Source organism: Bubalus kerabau, chromosome 2, assembly GCF_029407905.1.
Source record: "Bubalus kerabau isolate K-KA32 ecotype Philippines breed swamp buffalo chromosome 2, PCC_UOA_SB_1v2, whole genome shotgun sequence".
NCBI classification, from domain to species: Eukaryota; Metazoa; Chordata; class Mammalia; order Artiodactyla; family Bovidae; genus Bubalus; species Bubalus kerabau.
In genome coordinates, this window is record NC_073625.1 from 45,435,675 (window position 1) to 45,455,320 (window position 19,646).

The 19,646-nt window shown below is 42.2% G+C and overlaps 1 protein-coding gene and 1 non-coding gene across 5 annotated transcripts in view; one reads left to right on the top strand and one right to left on the bottom strand.

Annotated features, from left to right (window-relative positions):
* Nucleotides 1-56: 56 nt before the first annotated feature.
* Nucleotides 57-19,646, top strand: part of LOC129643287 (elongation factor-like GTPase 1) — a 55,411-nt gene continuing 35,821 nt past the window's right edge. For 3 of the 4 annotated variants that reach the window (XR_008710219.1, XM_055567607.1, XM_055567605.1), the window contains exons 1-7: nt 109-156; nt 1,441-1,550; nt 3,189-3,256; nt 4,958-5,042; nt 11,014-11,147; nt 13,686-13,823; nt 15,413-15,624. Coding sequence is in view for 3 of the 4 variants with exons in the window: in XM_055567607.1 (XP_055423582.1) it covers nt 1,460-1,550; nt 3,189-3,256; nt 4,958-5,042; nt 11,014-11,147; nt 13,686-13,823; nt 15,413-15,624 (728 nt within the window). In the remaining variant the exon portion in view is untranslated. Of the gene's footprint in view, nt 157-1,440; nt 1,551-3,188; nt 3,257-4,957; nt 5,043-11,013; nt 11,148-13,685; nt 13,824-15,412; nt 15,625-19,646 lie in introns of all 4 variants that reach the window. The other variant, XM_055567606.1, reaches the window with a different exon arrangement.
* On the bottom strand, nt 9,102-9,231 carry LOC129645176 (small nucleolar RNA SNORA11). Its single transcript, XR_008711264.1, has one exon. It is a non-coding gene; the product is annotated as a small nucleolar RNA SNORA11 (small nucleolar RNA).

Sequence of the window (19,646 nt, forward strand, 5' to 3'; positions counted from 1 at the left end):
CCTCCGTAGTCAAGGCAACCGTGGAAGCCCAAGAGACCGACCCGCTGCCGGCTTCCGGCGGGGACAGAGACGCGCGCGGGTCAAAGGTCGTGCGTCCCTAGCCCCGCCCCTGGAGTACGGCCATTCGGGAGACGACTAGTTGTGGGTGCCTGCGACGTAAGTGCTGTGGTCGGAGCCGGAGTCCGAGTGGGACTGGGTGGGCGGTGGGAGCCGGTGAGTGCGGGCCCGCAGGGCGCTGGGTGTCCCTCTCTGGCAGCTCCAGGCGATGGGTGGACCCGGGGAGCCGCGGCGGCGGAGCGGGGCCGGGGACGAACCCGGGCTGGGAGCGGCTACCGTCCGAGCTTAAGTGTCCGCTCGCGCCCCACTGCTTTTCAGAGTGGACCCGGAGTCCTCAAAGAAGGGAGTGATGAAAAAGGGAAGGTGGAGATGAGGGTTCATTTTTCTTCTTTTCCCCATTGTGGGAAGGAATGAAAGACGTTCATTGCACCTGCTCAGAAAATAAGCACGTGACCCAAAACTTTATTCGGGCTCCGTAGCAGTCATCAAGCTGAATGTTTCCCCTCCAGTGAAAGCAAGCGGGAGTGATAGGAGGAGGGACTTGGAAAAAGATCGAGGAGCGGAAGAAGAGATATCAGCATCTTCTCTCCTGCTTACGACCCTTTCGATACGCCATCACTGACCTGGAGAAATTCACCCCAGTACAGAGTACAGGCATAGTTCCTGGTGTCACTGGGCACCCAGCTCTAAGGAGCTCTGTGATTCATCTCAGATCCGGAAGGATGAGTAAAATCCACAGTCGTAGTACAGTAGTTGCTGAAGTGCTCAAATTGGACTTAGGTCTGGGTGGGTATCTGCCTTTAATAAACGGTTCGTTGGGTTTTTAATTGAAGGAACTTGAGAAATCTTGTCAGTTCCCAGTATTAAAGACCCTTTTATATTGTCCCGATCTTTAGTCATTTGGTCTAGTCAAGGCTATGGTTTTTCCTGTGGTCATGTATGGATGTGAGAGTTGGACTGTGAAGAAGGCTGAGCGCCGAAGAATTGATGCTTTTGAAGTGTGGTGTTGGAGAAGACTCTTGAGAGTCCCTTGGACTGTAAGGAGATCCAACCAGTCCGTTCTGAAGGAGATCAGCCCTGGGATTTCTTTGGAAGGAATGATGCTAAAGCTGAAACGCCAGTACTTTGGCCACCTGATGCGAAGAGTTGACTCATTGGAAAAGACTCTGATGCTAGGAGGGATTGGGGGCAGGAAGAGAAGGGGACGACAGAGGATGAGATGGCTGGATGGCATTACTGACTCGATGGATGTGAGTCTGAGTGAGCTCCGGGAGTTGGTGATGGACAGGGAGGCCTGGCGTGCTGCGATTCATGGGGTCGCAAAGAGTCGGACACGACTGAGCGACTGAACTGAACTAAACTGAATATGTCTTTAATTTTTAGTCACAGGAAATAAGTGACCATGGTGGTCAATAGGTTGGATAAGATGATTCAGCTCCAGAAAAACACTGCTAGCATTCGGAATATCTGTGTTTTGGCTCACATAGACCATGGTAAGAGCCCTTTCTAAATAGCTTGTTTTCAGTAATTAAGGGGGTGTGTCTCCACACTTGTCATTGGAGTGATGCTAAGTTTCAAGTCTTATTTCTTTTAAAAGTTTGATGTGGTAAAACACAGCCAACTAGGGATTGGTCTTTTTCTAGATAGTACACTGTGTTGGGGTTTAAATGAGAAGTTGAGTTTTTGTTAAACTATCAAGTATTTTTGAAATGGCTTTCTAATATAACAAGTCTGTAGTCTTAACATAATGTTCTCAGAACCTGTGTTCTAAGTTCAGGGCTCTTTGCCCTCTATGTCAGACGGTAGAAATTTATGAACAGGGCACCCCCTCAGCTGTAGAGCTGATTTGGGGGTTGAGGCAACACAAAGTGAGACAGGCAAAAAGTAGATAATAAGGGTTGAGAGAGCTGGAGAGTCAGGAAGTTAGGAATGGGTCAAAAAAAGGCTTTATAGCATAATTAATATTGGAGATGAACCCTGAAGGGTGATTCAAGATGGCATATGGGCACACTCATTTCAACTGGGAATAGTGTCAGAAGGGGAGAAAGAAATGTATGTGACCAGAGGCTGGGACACAAGAGGGCAAAGTGGCTGATCCATGGTGCTTAGCTCCCGACAAACATTGCTTTCATGCCACAGCATTGCCTCCTGCTAAGCCTGCTCTTGGTTTCAAACTGCTTTTTGTTCACCCAGTCACAGCAAAGTAATAAGAGGGGGGGAGTGTGAAATAAAACCTGTATCATCCTGAAAGTGAGGGAGGAGGAGATAAAAGCGGAGAGATAGGTTATGCTGCTAAGTCGCGTCAGTTGTGTCCGACTCTGTGCGACCCCATAGACGGCAACCCACCAGGCTCCCCCGTCCCTGGGATTCTCTAGGCAAGAACACTGGAGTGGGTTGCCATTTCCTTCTCCAATGCATGAAAGTGAAAAGCGAAAGTGAAGTCGCTCAGTTGTGTCCGACTCCTAGTGACCCCATGGACAGCAGCGCACCAGGCTCCTCTGTTCATAGGATTTTCCAGGCAAGAGTACTGGAGTGAGGTGCCATTGCCTTCTCCCAGAGATAGGCTATGCTGTATCTTAAAGACCGCTTCCTGCCAGCGAGGCACTTGGATAAGGGTTGTTGTTGTTTAGTTGCTCAGTGGTATCTGACTCTGCAACCCCTGGACTGTAGCCCGCCAGGCTCCTCTGTTCTTGGGATTCTCCAGGCAGTAATACTGAAGTGGATTGCCATTTCCTTCTCCAGAGGATCTTCCCCACCCCCCAGGATTGAACTCACATCTCCTGCATTGGCAGGCAGAGTCTTTACCACTGAACCACCAGGGAAGCCCCTGTGTAAAGTATGCCTCAATAAACAAAAAGTTATTGGACAGCTTTTATGGTGAGATTGAGCCACAGGGTTGGAGATACAGATTATAGCACTGTGGAGTGCTAGAATCTTTGCCCTTCCAGACAGTGCACTGTTCAAAAGTCGAGTTAAAATGCTCATTGTGTCTTCTTTCACTTACTGTAGGTAAATAGGAAATACTTGATAAAGGAGTTCTTATGGTTTAATGTTAAATATGTAGATGCAATCTACCTACCTCCCCCTTTAAAAAAAATAGTCTATTTAAATTAATATTGTTACTTTAACAGGAAAAACCACTCTGGCTGACTGTCTTATATCTAGCAATGGAATCATCTCCAGCCGCCTGGCAGGCAAGGTATGTTATTATATTTGATATATACTTGCATTTCAGTAAGTATAAGCAAATCTACAATGCGATGAAGCATTTGTTGTGTTCATAAAGGCCCCAAAAGTACAGAGCATAGTTCATCTATCTAAGAGACTGGCAGTCCATTTAGCAAGATAAAATAGATGGTTGAGAAAAAATTATTTCTGTATTGCTTTTATATTAGTTTATATTAATATTTTATAAGTGCAAGAATGAGTTTTTGCAGCAAGTCAGATGATAATCTGGCACGATTGTGGAAGATGTCACAGGTAGAATAGATGCTTCACAGCAGGAAATAATGTGGATAAAATGGATAAAGGCTAATTTGTGGGTTGCGCTTGATTTGAGTGGAACATTTGCCTAGCAATTACTGAGAAAGGAAAATGTGCTGGTACAAAAAAACGTATCAGATTATGACAATCTTGAAGGCTAACCTGAGGACCAAAAGAAGGCTTCTGAAGTATGAGGGTCGTGAGGAAAATCGTGTTTTAGGAAATGAAATGAAAGAGATCTTTGTTTCTAGCTGTGAATTGAAAGGACTTGGAATGATTTATTTGTAGTAGAAAAATAAAGATATTCCTTCCTTCAGTGAATTTAAGATATAGTCAGCAGGATTTATCCAGTGATTGGTAATACAGAGAAGAGGAGATAGAGAAGCAAAATTGAATTTGAAAAGTAGACCTGAGATACTGAAGGAAGAATGGGGCCTTTGAAGCAGGTCGGGTCCCCAGGAAATTGGCCCAAGATACTGTCTAGAGGAGGCTTAAAAAACTGGGTGGAATAAAGTAATAAAGTGCTTTTATTTTTCCTACTTGAGAAGTTGGAACAAGTACAATAACTCTACTGTAAGTAGATGAAATAATAAAGCATAAATTAATGAAGTTGAAAAGATCAAAGAAGCCAAATTTTTTCTCCAAAAGATTCATACAACTAACAAATATGATACAGTAATGATGGACATGTCATTATACATTTAAAGAGTGAATCCTAATGTAAACTATAGACCTTAATTGATAGTAACGTATTGATATTAGTTCATTGATTGTAACATGTACCACACTGCACACAATGTAAGATGTAAATAATGGGGAGGGAACTGTGTGTAGAAGTACTTAGGAATCTCTTTACTTTCCAGTTATTCTAGAAACTTAAAATTGCTCTAAAAAGAAAGTCTATTAATTTAAAAAGAATTACTAGCAATGTAGACATTGTATGATTATCTTGCATTACAACTGATAAATCTAAAAACTGATCAAGGAAAATGGAAAGGAGAAAGAAATACATGATACTAGGCAAGAAAAGGAGAAGGCGATGGCACCCCACTCCAGTACTCTCTCCTGGAGAATCCATGGACGGAGGAGCCTGGTGGGTTGCAGTCCATGGGGTAGCTAAGAATCGGACATGACTGAGCGACTTCACTTTCACTTTTCACTTTCATGCATTGGAGAAGGAAATGGCAACCCACTCCAGTGTTCTTGCCTGGAGAATCCCAGGGATGGGGTCACACAGAGTTGGACACAACTGAACCAACTTAGCAGCATCAGGCAAGAAAAATGCTGCAGAGATTTAAAAGGTAATAATAGTGGGACCTAATGAACAACTTCAAGGCAGTAATAAGCCTAAACATTTAAATACTTAAAACAAAAGTCCACATCAGTCCATTTTAACTTTAAGGTTGCATTTTTACAGTTGAGGTACATGGACAGCAGAGAAGATGAACAGGTCCGAGGGATCACTATGAAATCCAGTGCCATCTCACTGCATTATGCGGAAGGTAAGTCGGTCTGCGTTTTACAGAACAGTGGTTTCGTATCTTTTGTGTCTTCCTTTCTCTCCATCTCAGTGCATTATGCGGAAGGTAAGTCGGTCTGCATTTTACATAACAATGGTTTTGTATCTTTTGTGTCTTCTTTTCTCTTTCCAAATTAGTTATATGCCTCAGGTTTTTTTGCTCTACCTTCCACAAACTTCATTCTGGCCTTTCCAGATGATCAATTTTCAGATCAGAGTCAGGCTGTCCAGACTTGGGTGCAGATGGGAACCTCTAACTGGCTTGAGGGCAGAAGCACTGGCAGTTCACACCTGCCCACGTCCACCCAGGTGCTTGTGGAGATATCTTCTCTGGGAATGTCTGGAGTCATAGGACCTTGCTGGCTCAATCTTATCGTTCTATTTCCTCGCTGGGTCCTCGTTCTGTCCTCTGGTCTGCCTGTTAGATCTAGAATCTTATTTACTTGACTCTGCATTGCCATGGTCACTGTAGCTTTTATCTGCAGATCAGGATGCCACTCTGACAGTAATACTTTTAGGGATTTGTCCTGCAGACATAGTCATATGAGCATATATGTTCATTGATATTCACCCTAATGTCTGTATCAATGAAAAGAATGCCTTAGTGTCTGTCTTTGGAAAATAGTTAAGTAGACTGATCGATTCATGCTGTGAAGTGCTCTGCAGCTGTTCCAACAACAGTGATTATATAGAAAAGATAAAGTCAGAGACAAAAAGCAAGTTGCAGAGTAAATATTTATAAGACACGAATGTGTTTTGATGATAAGAATATATTAAGTATGTAGATGAAAATATGTAGATGAAAGCTGTATATCAAAACCTTAACCATAATTATCAGGGGCTGGATTATGTGAAAACTCACAGTTTTCACAATATTTATTTTGTACTGTTGGGAAATTTACACAACATGTGAGTTTTGATAAGTAGAAGACAGTAATAAAGATGTATTTCATTTCCCTAATGGACTGGCCTGTGGCTTATCCTTCACAGTGTCACGTCCCTGACACTAACACCAAGGGTTGTGCTGTGTGGGGCGTGACTCTTCTCTTTGAGGTCAGTCTTTAAAACAGTTTTGAATTAAACCAGTTTTGAAGCTCTTAGGTACATGAATTCCCAATGTATTTAAAATAATGCCTTAAGTTTTAAAAAACTGCCTCTCACATTTTAAAGACTTATGTTCTAATTCTATGATTCAGCAAATGGCTCAGTGGTCATTTTTTTTCCCTATCCTTATTTTTATGAACTTGAAGACTTTAGAATTTCATGGACTGTTCTTTAAATAGTCTCAAAGGCCTATTGTCATTTCTACTGTGTAGCCATTCTTTATACCTGTGAACAAATAATTGCTATCATAGAACTTCTAAAATGAAGTTTTCATTTTGATTCATCTTTTTAAAAATTTTTTTAAAATTTACAAGTTTTGTATGTGTTGTAGAAAATTTACAGTAAAACACAAGATTGAAATAAAAATTGCTCTAGTTTTACCCCCAGTTACTTTATGTTTTTGCATTTAATCGTGTCATAACTGTGCATGTGTATGTGTGTACTTTCAAGCTGTGAGGTAGGTATCTAACTTAAATCCTGCCCCCCCGCCCCGCAAAGAGTTAACTGTTTATTCCAGCACCAGTCTCACTTGATTATTAAGTACTGTATCATTAGTTCTTGGTGTGGTGCTGGCGTCAGCATCTCTACATGAATGAGGCAGTCCGGGTGGTGGGACTGCTGTGAGCCAGAGAACAGACTCGGTCCACCCATGAAACACCCCCTCTACCTGGGTGGGGGCTAGTGCTTTTTAGCTCCAACTGACAGATGTCTTGTGTTTTTCTGTGTTTTTTTTTTTTTTTTTTTCCAAGAAAAGGCATCAAGATTTTTGGTAAACTCATCCAGTTTTTTAAAAAACTGGCAATTATTAAAAAATGGTAAAGTATAGTATAGAGCAAATTGTAGTGGGCTTTCACTAATAGGCTTTCAGTTTGTACTTCAGGCATATGTGCTAGGTGACAGCCTGGTTCAGGGGGACACTCAGTATTTACCCAAGAGGCAGCCATACTGTAGCTTAGATGTGCTCCAAATGTGGAGACCAAGGATGTGGAGGCTGTCTGCAGACAGATCCGCTTGTAAGTTCACCCCTCTGGAAACACCTCCAGGAAGTGAAAGTGTTAGTCGCTAAGTTGTGTCTGACTCCTTGTGACCCCGTGGACTGCAGCCTGCCAGCCCTCTCTGTTCGTGGGAATTCTGCAGGCAAGAATACTGGAGTGGGTTGCCATTTCTTCCTCTAGGGGATCTTCCCAACCTGGGGATCAAACCTGGGTCTCCCACATTGCAGGCAGATTCTTTACAATCTGAGCCACCAGGCGAACACCTCCATAGGGGTCTGTGGTTATGGGCGAGTAGAGGGTTTCAGCTCTGTGACCCTCTGGTCTTAAACTCTAAGATTGGGCCCTGGGGACACTGACTCTTTCCATCCAGATGCACACGAGGCCAGCACATATCAGTAGCTACTGTCGCTTTCAGACACCTAAACATTCACTCGTGTTTCTGATCACTGTCCTTTTCCTTTGGGACCAGGCTTGGAGGATGGGGTTCCATTGTGCCTAGTTTTACTAAAGGTCAGCTTTTTTTCCTCTAAAGATAATGAATGCTTTACTTTGTGAAGCATTCAGATGATGCAAGATCTAAGAAGATGGGTGTACCATGGTTTGATTCTGAGCTGCATGTCTCATCTGCGTGATTTTGTTTAACCCTCATGGCAATCCTGGGAAATGGAGATTCTCCTCATTTTACATGTGTGCAAAACGGAGTTCAGAGAGATTAAGAGACCTTCCTAGAGACAGAATGGTTAGCATGTGGCAGTAGTCCTGCAGAATGAATGCGTGCTCAGTCATGTCCGACTCTCTGTGACCCCATGGACTGTAACACTCCAGGCTCCTCTGTCCATGGGATTTTCCAGGAAAGAATAATGGAGTGGATAGCCGATTCCTACTTCAGGGGTCCTGGGAACCAAGTAATTATTAATACATTTCCAGCCTGTTTATTTGGACCAGGAGTCTCAAAAGTCATTTGGCCCAGGCCATCACTGATTCCCCCTTCAGAGAAATTCTTTGCTATCCACCAGGGGTTGCTCTGGCTCCTTAAGGGCATCTCTTGTGGCATTACCCCCATCTCTGTTGTCTTTGGTCACTGCCCAAAATGGATCTGGCCTCTCAGTCATCTTGTCCCTGTGTTTCTCACACCTGCCCTCAACACCTCACTGTTCCCTTCCTTTTTTTTTTTTTTTTAATTTTTGAGGTTAATTTATGCTTTTATTTGCCAGTATAATTAACCATGGTGGCCTGCAGGCTTCTTTGATCTAAAAAAATACATTTTATATCACAATCCAACAAACACATACACATATATAATATGTATACATACATAAAAGTGAAACAAAAGTTTTGCCCAAAGTGTCTACCCTGAGTGTTAAATTTTTTTTGGAGATCTTTTTCTTTTTTTAAAGCAGTTTTAGGTTTACAATAAAACTTGACAGGAATGTACAGAAATTCCCTGTATACTGCCTCCCCTCACATGAACAGCCATTATCAACAGAATGGTACCTTTTTTTTTTAGACCAAGGATGACTGCATTGACACGTGATCAAAACATCCCCAGCTCACCTTAGGGCTCACTTTAATGAGCAGAGCAGTGTTGCGTACTCTGTGGGTTTGGACAAAAAGTATGACCACATATATCCATCATTATAATGTCGCTCAAAGTACTTTCACTGCTCATGAAAACTTCTGTACTCTGTATAGTCCTCTCTGCAAACTCCTGACAACCACTGATCTTTTTATTGTCTCCACAGTTTTGCCTTTCCCAGAATGACATACAGGTGGAATCTCCCTCTTTCTCCTTGAAATGAGAGGTTCAGACCCTTTATGAGACCACTCCTGGCCCACCCAGGCCTGGACTAGACAGGCTCCAGGCGGCAAGCTCCCCCACTACATGCTGCAGCTTTCCCTCCAGTATTGGCCCTGTCCAGCAGCCACGTGGAGGTCAGGGGGACACGTGTTGAGTTTCTGTTCATAGGAAGGCCACATGTTTTGTGCCTCTCATCACAGTGAACCCAGATTCCTGTCGGGTGTGTTATAAACAGACGAGCCATTTCTTCAGGCCCCCTGCTCTGAGCACACCCCATCACTGTTCCCTTCCTGCCCACACCTTTCTCTGAAAACTTTCCAAGGTAAACATGTGTCCCTCCATCCTCAGCGTCTTTTGTCAGTTTTCCCTCCTCCCCCTGCCTGGCTGTCTTCTAGTCACTGCTCTCTTGTCCTTCTTTTGAGTGAGTGCTGTTTATTCTGTCATACTCTGTCCCTGGGTGAGAACATGGGATCACCCTTCTCCTTGTTCCCTGGTTCTGGGTCAGAGTTTAGTTCCTCCACCATTGCTTTAAAACTCCATCTCCTTTGAGACTCTTACCATCTATCCAGTTATTCTCCACCCCTTCTCACCACCTCAGCTTCTGGTTACAGTCCCTGGTCGCCATTCATTAGTGACTTTGGCACCTGGTTCATTATTTTCTTTTTACCCAAATCCACCAAGGTAGCTTTTCCTGTGTCTGAAAAATGACCTCTTCCAACAGCTTGAGCTTGAGCTTCTCTACAGTAGTAATGTGTACACCTCTGCTTCACCCATCCACTAGCATGGCTGCTTTCTGCATTTTAATATCACCCCTTATTGGTCTCCTGATATTTCCCATTTAAATACTCCCTTCTCTATGATCTTTACTTTTCCAGCTCTCTCACCTGTGTAGCGAGGACTTCAGGAAGCCCTTCAGTCTCTTGCGCCCCATCGGCATCCTTCATTTCATCTCTGCCTCCTACTATCCAGAGTTGTCTTTTTCTGACAGTTTTGCTGAGGCCGTCAGTGTATCTACTGTCTTGGCCTCCTGTCCTCCCAGTAAAACTCTAACCCTTGGTAGAGCTGACTACACATTTTCCTCGTACCCTTGGGCTGGGCTCTTGGCTGGTAGTGGGCTGCTGGCAGACTTCCATGTGTCCTCTGTCAGACCTTGCTCATTCTCTCCCATTGGAGCTCTCTTAACTCACTTGTCTCTTCGAGTCCACCTCTCAGTCCCTCTCCCACAATCGCAGCAGACATTTGTCCATTCTATTTTACAGAGAAAAGGAAAATTCTCTCAGCTATTTGCCACTACCCTTCAAAGTATAATTTCGTTAGTATCTTTGCTTGCCTGCTGTCACTGTGAAAGGCTCGTGCTCTGGACTTACTTCCTGTGTCCTGGTGCTGTCAACCTTTCAAGCATATTCAAGCCTCTCATCTTAAATTGTGTGTATTTATGTGTAAGACTTGGATAAAAGTGTACCGCTATTACTCTTTTGGTGACTCTGACAGCAGGCCCTGTGCTTTACGATAATGGCACATGTTAGCAGTGTGAAATTGGGTGAAACATAGTTGGTCCTTGATCTCTGACTTTCTGTCTAGGGTCATATGAACATAGAGAATTTCCAAGTAGGTTGCAGAGGCTCAGGACATTTACACAGGTTCCAGGCAGCGAACATCAGTCTTTTCTCACTCCAGGGTTTCTTATTCTGATTCTGAGCCAGATGAACAGACAAGTGTTATTTCCCCAGTTGCAAAGTCTAGAGGCACCTGTGACCTTTACAGGAAGTGACCAAGCTGATAGATAGATCTGGGTATGTTTCTGACTTGTGACTTCTTTTGTGACCTTAGGTAAATCTCTTCCCTTTTGGGAGCTTTAGCGTGAAAGCTAAAATGAAATGAAGGGTTGGGCTATGAAAATGCTGAATGATTTCGAGAACCTCACAGCTTTCGTTTTATGTGACAGAGCTTTTCTTCAGTCATTTCTTAGACGCTCTCCTGCTCTCCTCCTCCTCTTGCCTAAGGAGGAGGGTTGCACACCTGCCCTGCCCAATATGTGTTTTCAAATCTCATTTCAGGCAATGAGGAGTACCTGATTAACCTAATAGACTCTCCAGGCCACATGGATTTCTCCTCAGAAGTGTCCATGGCTGTTTGCATCTGTGACGGGTGCAGCATCATAGTGGATGCTGTGGAAGGGATCTGCCCGCAGGTAGTGGATGGTCGCCTGGAAATGTTTAACTAGTTAGAGAAGGCAGGGGGAGAGGATGCACTGGCCATCAATGACGATGTGGCACTTTAGACATTTCTGTGACACCAGAAAGCTAGTTTTCCATTTCACATTCCATAGTGTTCCAGTCTGTGGTGGAGTTAAGTCACCCGAGTTCTGAAGGGATATTAGAGAGAATGACTTTAAGGTCCTTTGACATGTCTGTGGTATTCTCTGGGAGAGGGACTCAGTGGAAATGAGAGAGGCATGTTAGGGGGTCTGGGGGCTTTCCTCCAGTGAAAGAGTCTCTCAACTGTGAGGGGCTGCTGACAGCGAAATTCTGAGCTACTTTTCCCCTTCGTGGGCAAGTCTCTTCTGTTGATTTCTCAGTCTGCAGGCCCCTCACACTTACACACTCTCTCCCTTCTTCCCCTTTCTTCCTCTTCCAGATTCTTAATCTGTGCTTTCTTACCTTTCCCAGCAAAGTTCAAATAGTTCTCCCTAAGGCCAGAGTGAACATACAGCTCTGGTCAGCATGAAACTCAGAGTGGCTTTCTAATCTCAGTTTTTAAAATAATTTTTCTTTGAAACCTGTGGGGAGCTGCCCGTGAGAACGGGGTCCTTTATCTAAAGGACACAGCCCTAAGAGCTGCTTTAGTCCTTGAGGGTTTGCTTGCAAACATAGCTCTCTGTCCCGCCACCCCGGAGATTAGGGGATTAACTGCAGACATCTGGAGTTCTGGACAAATTTCTCACGCACAAGGAAATGTTATCTGGTGCAAGAGATAATAACAGGATGCCATTCCCATGCTCTCAAGAGGTCCTGTGATTTTTCTTAAGATGTATATGTCAGCCAAGAAGAATGTCAACTGCCTTCTTTTTCTCATGCTCTCCTGTATAAATATTGGATGCTGAATAAAGTCGTGGTCAGACCACTTCCCTTTGTGGAGATGTGTCTGACCCTCTCGACCCCATCTTTGCTGTGTAGTATTCTTTCTCAGCCGCGTCGTGCACATTCTCGGGACCTGATTGACTTTGCCGGCTGGCTCTGGCAGAAACCTAATTTTTTTTTAAAAAATGTTGTCACCTTTGTGTCCTACTTCTTATCGTACCATCATTTGTTTTAATGATTTTTAAAAAGAAGGGTAAAAAGCTTACATTACAGGCATACCTTGGAGATATTTCAGGTTTGGCCCTGAGCCACTGCAGTAAAGTGAATATTGCAGTAAAGCAGGTCATGTGAATTTTTTTGTTTCCCCAGTGAATATACAAGTTATGTTTATACTATACTGAAGTCTCTTAAGTATGCAATAGCATTATGTCTAAAAGAATGTACACATCTTGATTAAAACAATACTCTATTGCTAAAAAATACTTAACCATTTCTGACCCTTCATTGAGTTGTAATAGTAGCATCAAAGATCACTGATGGCAGATCACAACAACTATATTAGTTATGAAAAATGTAAAGTATGAGAATTACCGAAATCTGACAGAACAACAAGTGAACAAATGCTATTGGAACGCCAGTAGACTGCTTGATGCAGAGTTGCACAAACCTTCAGTTTGTTAAAAAAAAGAAAAAAAAGCAACATCTATGGTGCACAGTACTGCTGCTGCTGCTGCTGCTGCTGCTGCTAAGTCGCTTCAGTTGTGTCCGACTCTGTGCGACCCCATAGACGGCAGCCCACCAGGCTCCCCCGTCCCTGGGATTCTCCAGGCAAGAACACTGGAGTGGGTTGCCATTGCCTTCTCCAATGCATGAAAGTGAAAAAATAAAGTGAAGTCACTCAGTCGTGTCCAACTCCGAGTGACCCCATGGACTGCAGCCCTCCAGGCCCCTCCGTCCATGGGATTTTCCAGGCAAGAGTACTGGAGTGGGGTGCCATTGCCTTCTCTGGCACAGTACAGCAGAGCACAATGAAATGAGGTTTTCTTGTAGAAATGGAGAAAATCTGATCATTCCAGGAAGGTGTGCTGTACTTATTCTGTAACTTCTCTGATTTCCTGTAAGCGCACAGGTCCTGCATCTAGAGAAGCAAAACCTTAGTCTATGTAGTGTACTGAGTGTCCTGATAGGTTAAATTAACAGACGTGACTTCAAAGTAGCTGAATAGTGGTTAATGCTAAGAAGTGGTTTCTGATCAGGAAAGTGTACACAGGGAGCTTCTGGGGACATACTCTGTTTTCCCACCTGTGTGTTACAGCGTGAGTGGTTTTTTTTAATGATTAGTCAACAAACTGTGTGTGTTCTCGTGTGTGTTTAATTTCACAAAACTCTTAACTATCTTGTACACAATTTTTATTTATCCTTCTTAAATAAATTGTCAGTTCCATAAAGGCAAGAACAATTTCCTGCCTGCAGTTCTTTGCTTCTGTGTTATATATTTTTGACTGTCTAATGAATACCTGTGTCTGACTGGCATGGTCTGAGTTGTATATGATAGAGGAGCACGAAAATAAGCTACTTATTAATCAGGATTTTCTAATGTGCTTTAATTTAAATCATAAGCTTTACATGTTCTTTTCTGTTTTAATCAGACACAGGCGGTTCTGCGGCAAGCCTGGCTCAAAAACATCTGTCTGGTTTTAGTGATCAATAAGATAGATCGTTTGATAGTGGAACTGAAATTCACCCCACAGGAGGCCTACTCTCACCTCAAGAATATATTAGAACAGGTATTTTATCCTTTATTTCAGTACTTTAAAAACTGTGGCTCAAAGGAGAGTTATAAGGAAGTTGCTAGGTTGGGTATGAGGCTTTGCTGCGGAAAATCCACTTAAATGTGTTGGAGTCATCATACCGCAGCAGAGGCAATAGAGCTAGCAGCATCTCAGGAGTCGCCTCCATCTCCTGGGAGCATCCTGGAATAGAAAACTTGAACAATAGGTCTTAGTGTTCTCCTGTTTAAAGACTTGTGGTTGGGTTTTTAAATGAAGCCAATATTAAGAAACTCTTTGGCTTTTTTTATTACCTGTATTTGGGTGAAATTTTACCAAAGCTTTCATTCATTTATTTATTCAGCAGACATTACCATAACTGTATGTTGAATAAATGAGTTCTTGAAGGTTTACTTCATGCTTAGGATTGTGAATATAAAGACAGACAGGTCAGAGTCCCTATCTTCAAAGATCTCACAGTGGGGTAGGGGAGAAAAACACGTAAAAGATGTTTGGGGAACAATGAGACAAACCCTAAATATGATTTGAGAACATAAATGAGGCCTGCCTCACCCAGATTGGGTCAATAGGAAGGGGAGAGTTAGGGAGAGTCTTATAATAGGAGATGGAAGAAAGGTAATGTGTGCCAGGGGAGGATTATGACAAAGGCCTTCAAGAGAGAAGAAATAAGATATACAGAGTCATTATATAAAGGAAAGAAAAAACATAGTGCAAGTTTCATTCAAAGAATAAATTATTGGTTACAGTTGAAGAACTAGATCAAGTACAGTAGTGATAAGAGATGGGAGTAGAAAGGAATACAGTTTTGATTCTGGTGAACCCTGTATGCCATGTATGGAGGTTTGAAATGTCTTTTTCAAGACAGTGGGGCACCATTGATGAGGCCACGTTGAGAATGTTTGTTTGCTACAGGAAGGAAATGATAAAGGTAGAGCAGTGAGAAAGTCTGGGTCAGTGGATCCAGTTCCCTGAAGAGACAGTCAGGCATGGTACAGGTGGAATACTCCTGCCCTGCCCTCTAAGGAGGAGAACCAGCAGTGTTTGTGGAGATGGACTTACAAGTTGGATGATGGGGAGCCTGCAGGATCTTTGAATAGTAGATTCCGTTTTCTCTCTGAGGTAGGAAAAAAGATTGGTCACCTAGGAGTGAGAATCTTTGGGGCTTAGAGGTCAGGAAGAGGGCCTGAAGAGAGGGGTGAACAGTTCCAACATCTGACATGAGAAACAGAGAGGGAGCTGACAAAAGTCATAAACTCAGATTGTGGGGCTTGGAAACCAGGAGTTCTAGTGACACCTGGCCCTCATACTGAAAAACAAATTGAAGATACGACAGATCAGTGTTTGCATTAAAAAAAGAAATGACCTTTCAAAAGCCTTGCAATTTAGTCTTACTGGGTATTGAAATAAGTGGCTGATAACATGTAAGTTAATGATTGCTATAAACATCAGTTCCATCCTCATGGGCTTCATAGAAGTTCAGACTGTGACTTAGGAGTCTAGACTTAAGGAGGGTTAGACAGTGTGTCTCCTGTCATGGATGTGCCATGCATCTGAATGACCTTCTGCCATTTTGCCATCTCTCCTAGATAATGCACTCACAGGAACTCTTTACTTCTAAAGTGCTAGAAGAAAGAGCAGAGAGAGAGGCTGAATCCCAGGTAAACCCGAATTCTGAACAAGGAGAGCAGGTGTATGACTGGAGCACTGGCTTGGAGGACATGGATGACTCCCACCTGTACTTCTCACCTGACCAGGGGAATGTGGTGTTTACAAGTGCAATAGATGGGTGGGGCTTTGGGTAAGTTTTTTATTCTAATGAAATCTCTCTGTGGATTCTGTATACAACTGGTGCTTTAATTAAACTTTTTGTCTTGAGGTATCGTAGATTCATGTACAGTCGTAAGAAAGAATACAGGAGCATTCTCTTCTTCCTTTCCCTAGTGTCCCTCCAAAGGTACTATCATGCAGAACTGTAGTGTAACATCACAGCTGGGCTATTAACATCGATATAATCCATCACCACAGAGACCTTTGTGTTGCACTAACGTAGCAACACCTACTTCTGTCCCACTCCCAGCTCCTCCTTAATGACTAACTGTCCTGCATTTCTATAACTTGTCATTTCAAGAATGTTATAGAAATGCACTTGAACAACATAGAATGTTTTCTAGATTGGATTTTTTTCAGCATCGTTTTCTGCAGACTTATCTAAATTGTTGCATGCCTCACTGGTGGTTTCCTTTTCATTGTCTAGTCCTATTCCATGGTATTGGTTGTACCACAGTTTGTTTACGTATTTACCCATTGAAGGACGTCTGGGTTTCTTCTGGTTTGGGGCTACTGTGAGTAAAGCTGCTATAAGCATTCATGTGTAGGTGTTTATGTGAACATAAGTTTTCATTTCTCCGGGATGAATACCTGAAAGTGCATTTGCTAAGTCCTAGGGTTGTTATATGTTTGATTTTTAAAGAAACTATAAAATTGTTCCAGAGTAGGTGTACCATATTCCCACCAGCAAGGTGTGGCGATCCATTTCTCCGCATCTTAACCCTCATTTGGTATCATCACTATTTCTGTTTTTTCTTTTTTTTAGCCATTCTGCTAGATATATACTGATGTGTTATTATTTGTTATTATGGCTTTAATTCGCATTTTCCTAACAGCTTCTGAGGTTGAATCTTTTCATGAGCTGATATGTCATCTGTATATCCACTTGGGTGAAATGTCTTTTCATGTTCTTTGCCCACTTTGTTTTTGTTGAGGTATAATTGACATATACCATTATATTGATTTCAAGTATACAACATAATCTATCTTTGTACATATTGTGTAAATATTTATTTATATTTGTATACAGTAAGTCTAATTTCCATCACACTACAAAGTTAGAAACTTTGAGTGTGTGTGTGTGATGAGGATTTTAAACTTTGACTCTTAAGTCACACAATGCAATGTTACTAACTTTACTTACCATGCTATATACATTGCATCCTATGACTTATTTTATAACTGGAAGTTTGTACCTTTTCATCCCCTTCAACCATTTTGCCAGCCCTCTACCCCTTGCCTCTAGCAACCACCAATCTGTTCTCTGTATCTGTAAGATGCTTGTTTTTTTGGTTTTGTTTTTTAAAGCTTCTGCGTGTGTAAGTGAGATCATGCAGTATTTGTTCTTTTCTTTTTCCATCTGACATATCTCCTAATGCTCTCGAGGTCTATCCATATTGTTGCACGTGACAAGTTTGCATTCTTTTTTATGGCTGAATGCTATTTGTGTGTGTGTGTGTGTGTGCATGTGCACACACCACATCACCTTTATCCTTTCATCTGTAAATGGACACTTAACGTGGTTTCCGTACCTTGGCTATTGTCAGTAACGCTGCAGTGAAGATGATGTAATGATTTCTTAAACATTACCCAGCCACTGAGTGGCAGAGCTGTTGTTAGGTTTAAAGACTGCCTGGCACTGAAATTCATGCTTTCTTACCATGGTACTTCTGTGGGATCTTCACTGTGGAATACTGGGACCCTTGTTTCCTCTCATTGCCCTTCTGGATATGTACATGCTCAGGCCAAGTAGTAGTGATAGCAGTTTTGAATGTGCTAGGTAGTCGATGACCTTTCTAACCAAAGCCATTGCTTACTCGTGGAATCAGAAAATTCAAAGGTTTTTTTACCTTGAGAAAAAATGTCTTCGACTTGGATAAACAGTTGTGGGGTATAATGAAATTTACTTTAGTTATGGGCTTAACCTTTCATACAGTTTGTGGGGATAATAGAATCAGGACTAAGGGACCAGGTGAAACCAACCTTGGTTATTTCTCATCTCCCTGTTTACAGGAACTTACTCTTCAACTTCATTTTGACTGAACACATTTGCCTGGGGCAGCATAATAAATTATAATACTGTAATTTTTTAATGTTAGTTTGTAATAAATTATAGATTCCTTGGTTTAAAGATCATATCAGACTTAAATACATTCAGATAATGGATTATAGTGAAAATGGAAGTTAACCTGAACATTTGTAGTATTCATATATAGTTGATGACTCAACTTTCTGGTCCTGTTTCTTCATTTGAAAAAATAATAATGTAGGTCTAAGATAATGTCTCAGAGAAGGCAATGGCAACCCATTTCAGTACTCTTGCTTGGAAAATCCCATGGATGGAGGAGCCTGGTAGGCTGCAGTCCATGGGGTCGCTAAGAGTCGGACACGACTGGGCGACTTCACTTTCACTTCTCACTTTCATGCATTGGAGGAGGAAATGGCAACCCACTCCAGTGTTCTTGCCTGGAGAATCCCAGGGACAGGGGAGCCTGGTGGGCTGCCATCTATGGGGTCGCACAGAGTCGGACGCGACTGAAGCGACTTAGCAGCAGCAGCAAGATAATGTCTAAGAGCTTCTTTGAGCTAAGAAGTTCAGTGATTCATTCAGTCATATAAGAGAGTCAGACCTATTGATTTCTTAATTTGTAAGTATTTTGTTAGTGAGCCACAAGGTGGGGGGCTTGTCCTTTTCTAGTACTTATTTTCATAAATAGTTGAATGTTTTATGTGAATTTTAGTCTAAATCTCACGAATTAGGGGGAGTTGATCATGGAAGAAGGAATGGGGAGAGATTTGAATGAATGAAATCAGGATAACTTCAGTATCCCTCATAACATTGGACGTTTTTAACTTACTTTCAGTCAATAGATCAGTTCCCCTGTATTAGACAATGTCATCTTTGGAGATCTGCTAGTGCCTGTTCTCAGCTAGCTGACATGTTAACTTTTGGGAAAAAGGTGTTGGAAATGAAAGCACTGGAGACCCTTTCATTCCAATTTTCCTCTAAAATGTCAGTGAATAGAGAACTCCACGTGTCACGAAACGTGAGAAATGAGCACATTTCAGAATTTAGAAAATGTTTCTATGAACTCTCACGTAGTGGGACAGGATTAAGAAGTGTGACTAGTGGCCGTATGGCCTGAATTTGTCCTGTTAATAGTTGTTACTCCAGAAGAATCTGCTCTGAAAAAGCAGCAACACAGTGGCTTGGGTAGGTAGCAACAACGAGCTGTTAATAGTTTCTGGTTAAGGTAAACAGAGCTGAGGCCCAACCTTATTCAACAGGGACAGGAAAGAGAAGACGACGAAAAGCCCTTCCTAATAGTTTTTCATGCTGCAGCATCTTAGAATCCTGAAATTAATATTAGCCAGTTGGGTACCTTGGACTCAAAAGCATATGTGGCCCAGTAATTTCATATGTGGCCACATCCTCATTCAGGAGGATTGGCCGAAGATTGATGGGTCAGTAAAGTCCTGGAAAACATGTTCTGCAGATCTTTTCTGAGAATCCTGTTTGAAGTTACTCAGTAGAGGAAGTGAATTAAAATAGAACTCAAGAATGGAGAAGTCCTGCTAGAAGCTGTCATTATAACTAATGACAGATAAAGGAATAAAAGCACTGAGCAATAGTGGAGAAAAGTTTGATGTTGATAAGCAACTTTTGTGGTAACCAGGGGATGAAAAAAAAGGTAAAGGATGAAGAACAAGATTTTCAAAGATTTATAAGTGTCTGTATGTGTAGGTATGTGTCTAGAAATGACAGACTAGAAAAGGGTGGAAGACAGTGACCTATAAGCGGATGGCAAGTGTCTTACTTTAATTTATGATTCTACAGCAGTTTTAATGTTTGCCAAAGTGTTTGTTTACCACTTGTGAGTTAAAAGTAGGACATTTATCTGACATGTTGTAAAGGATAACAGAAAATATAACAGTCTGGGAAGCACAAATCAACATTAAAAAAAAAAAATCCTAGAAGCATGAATAGAATGT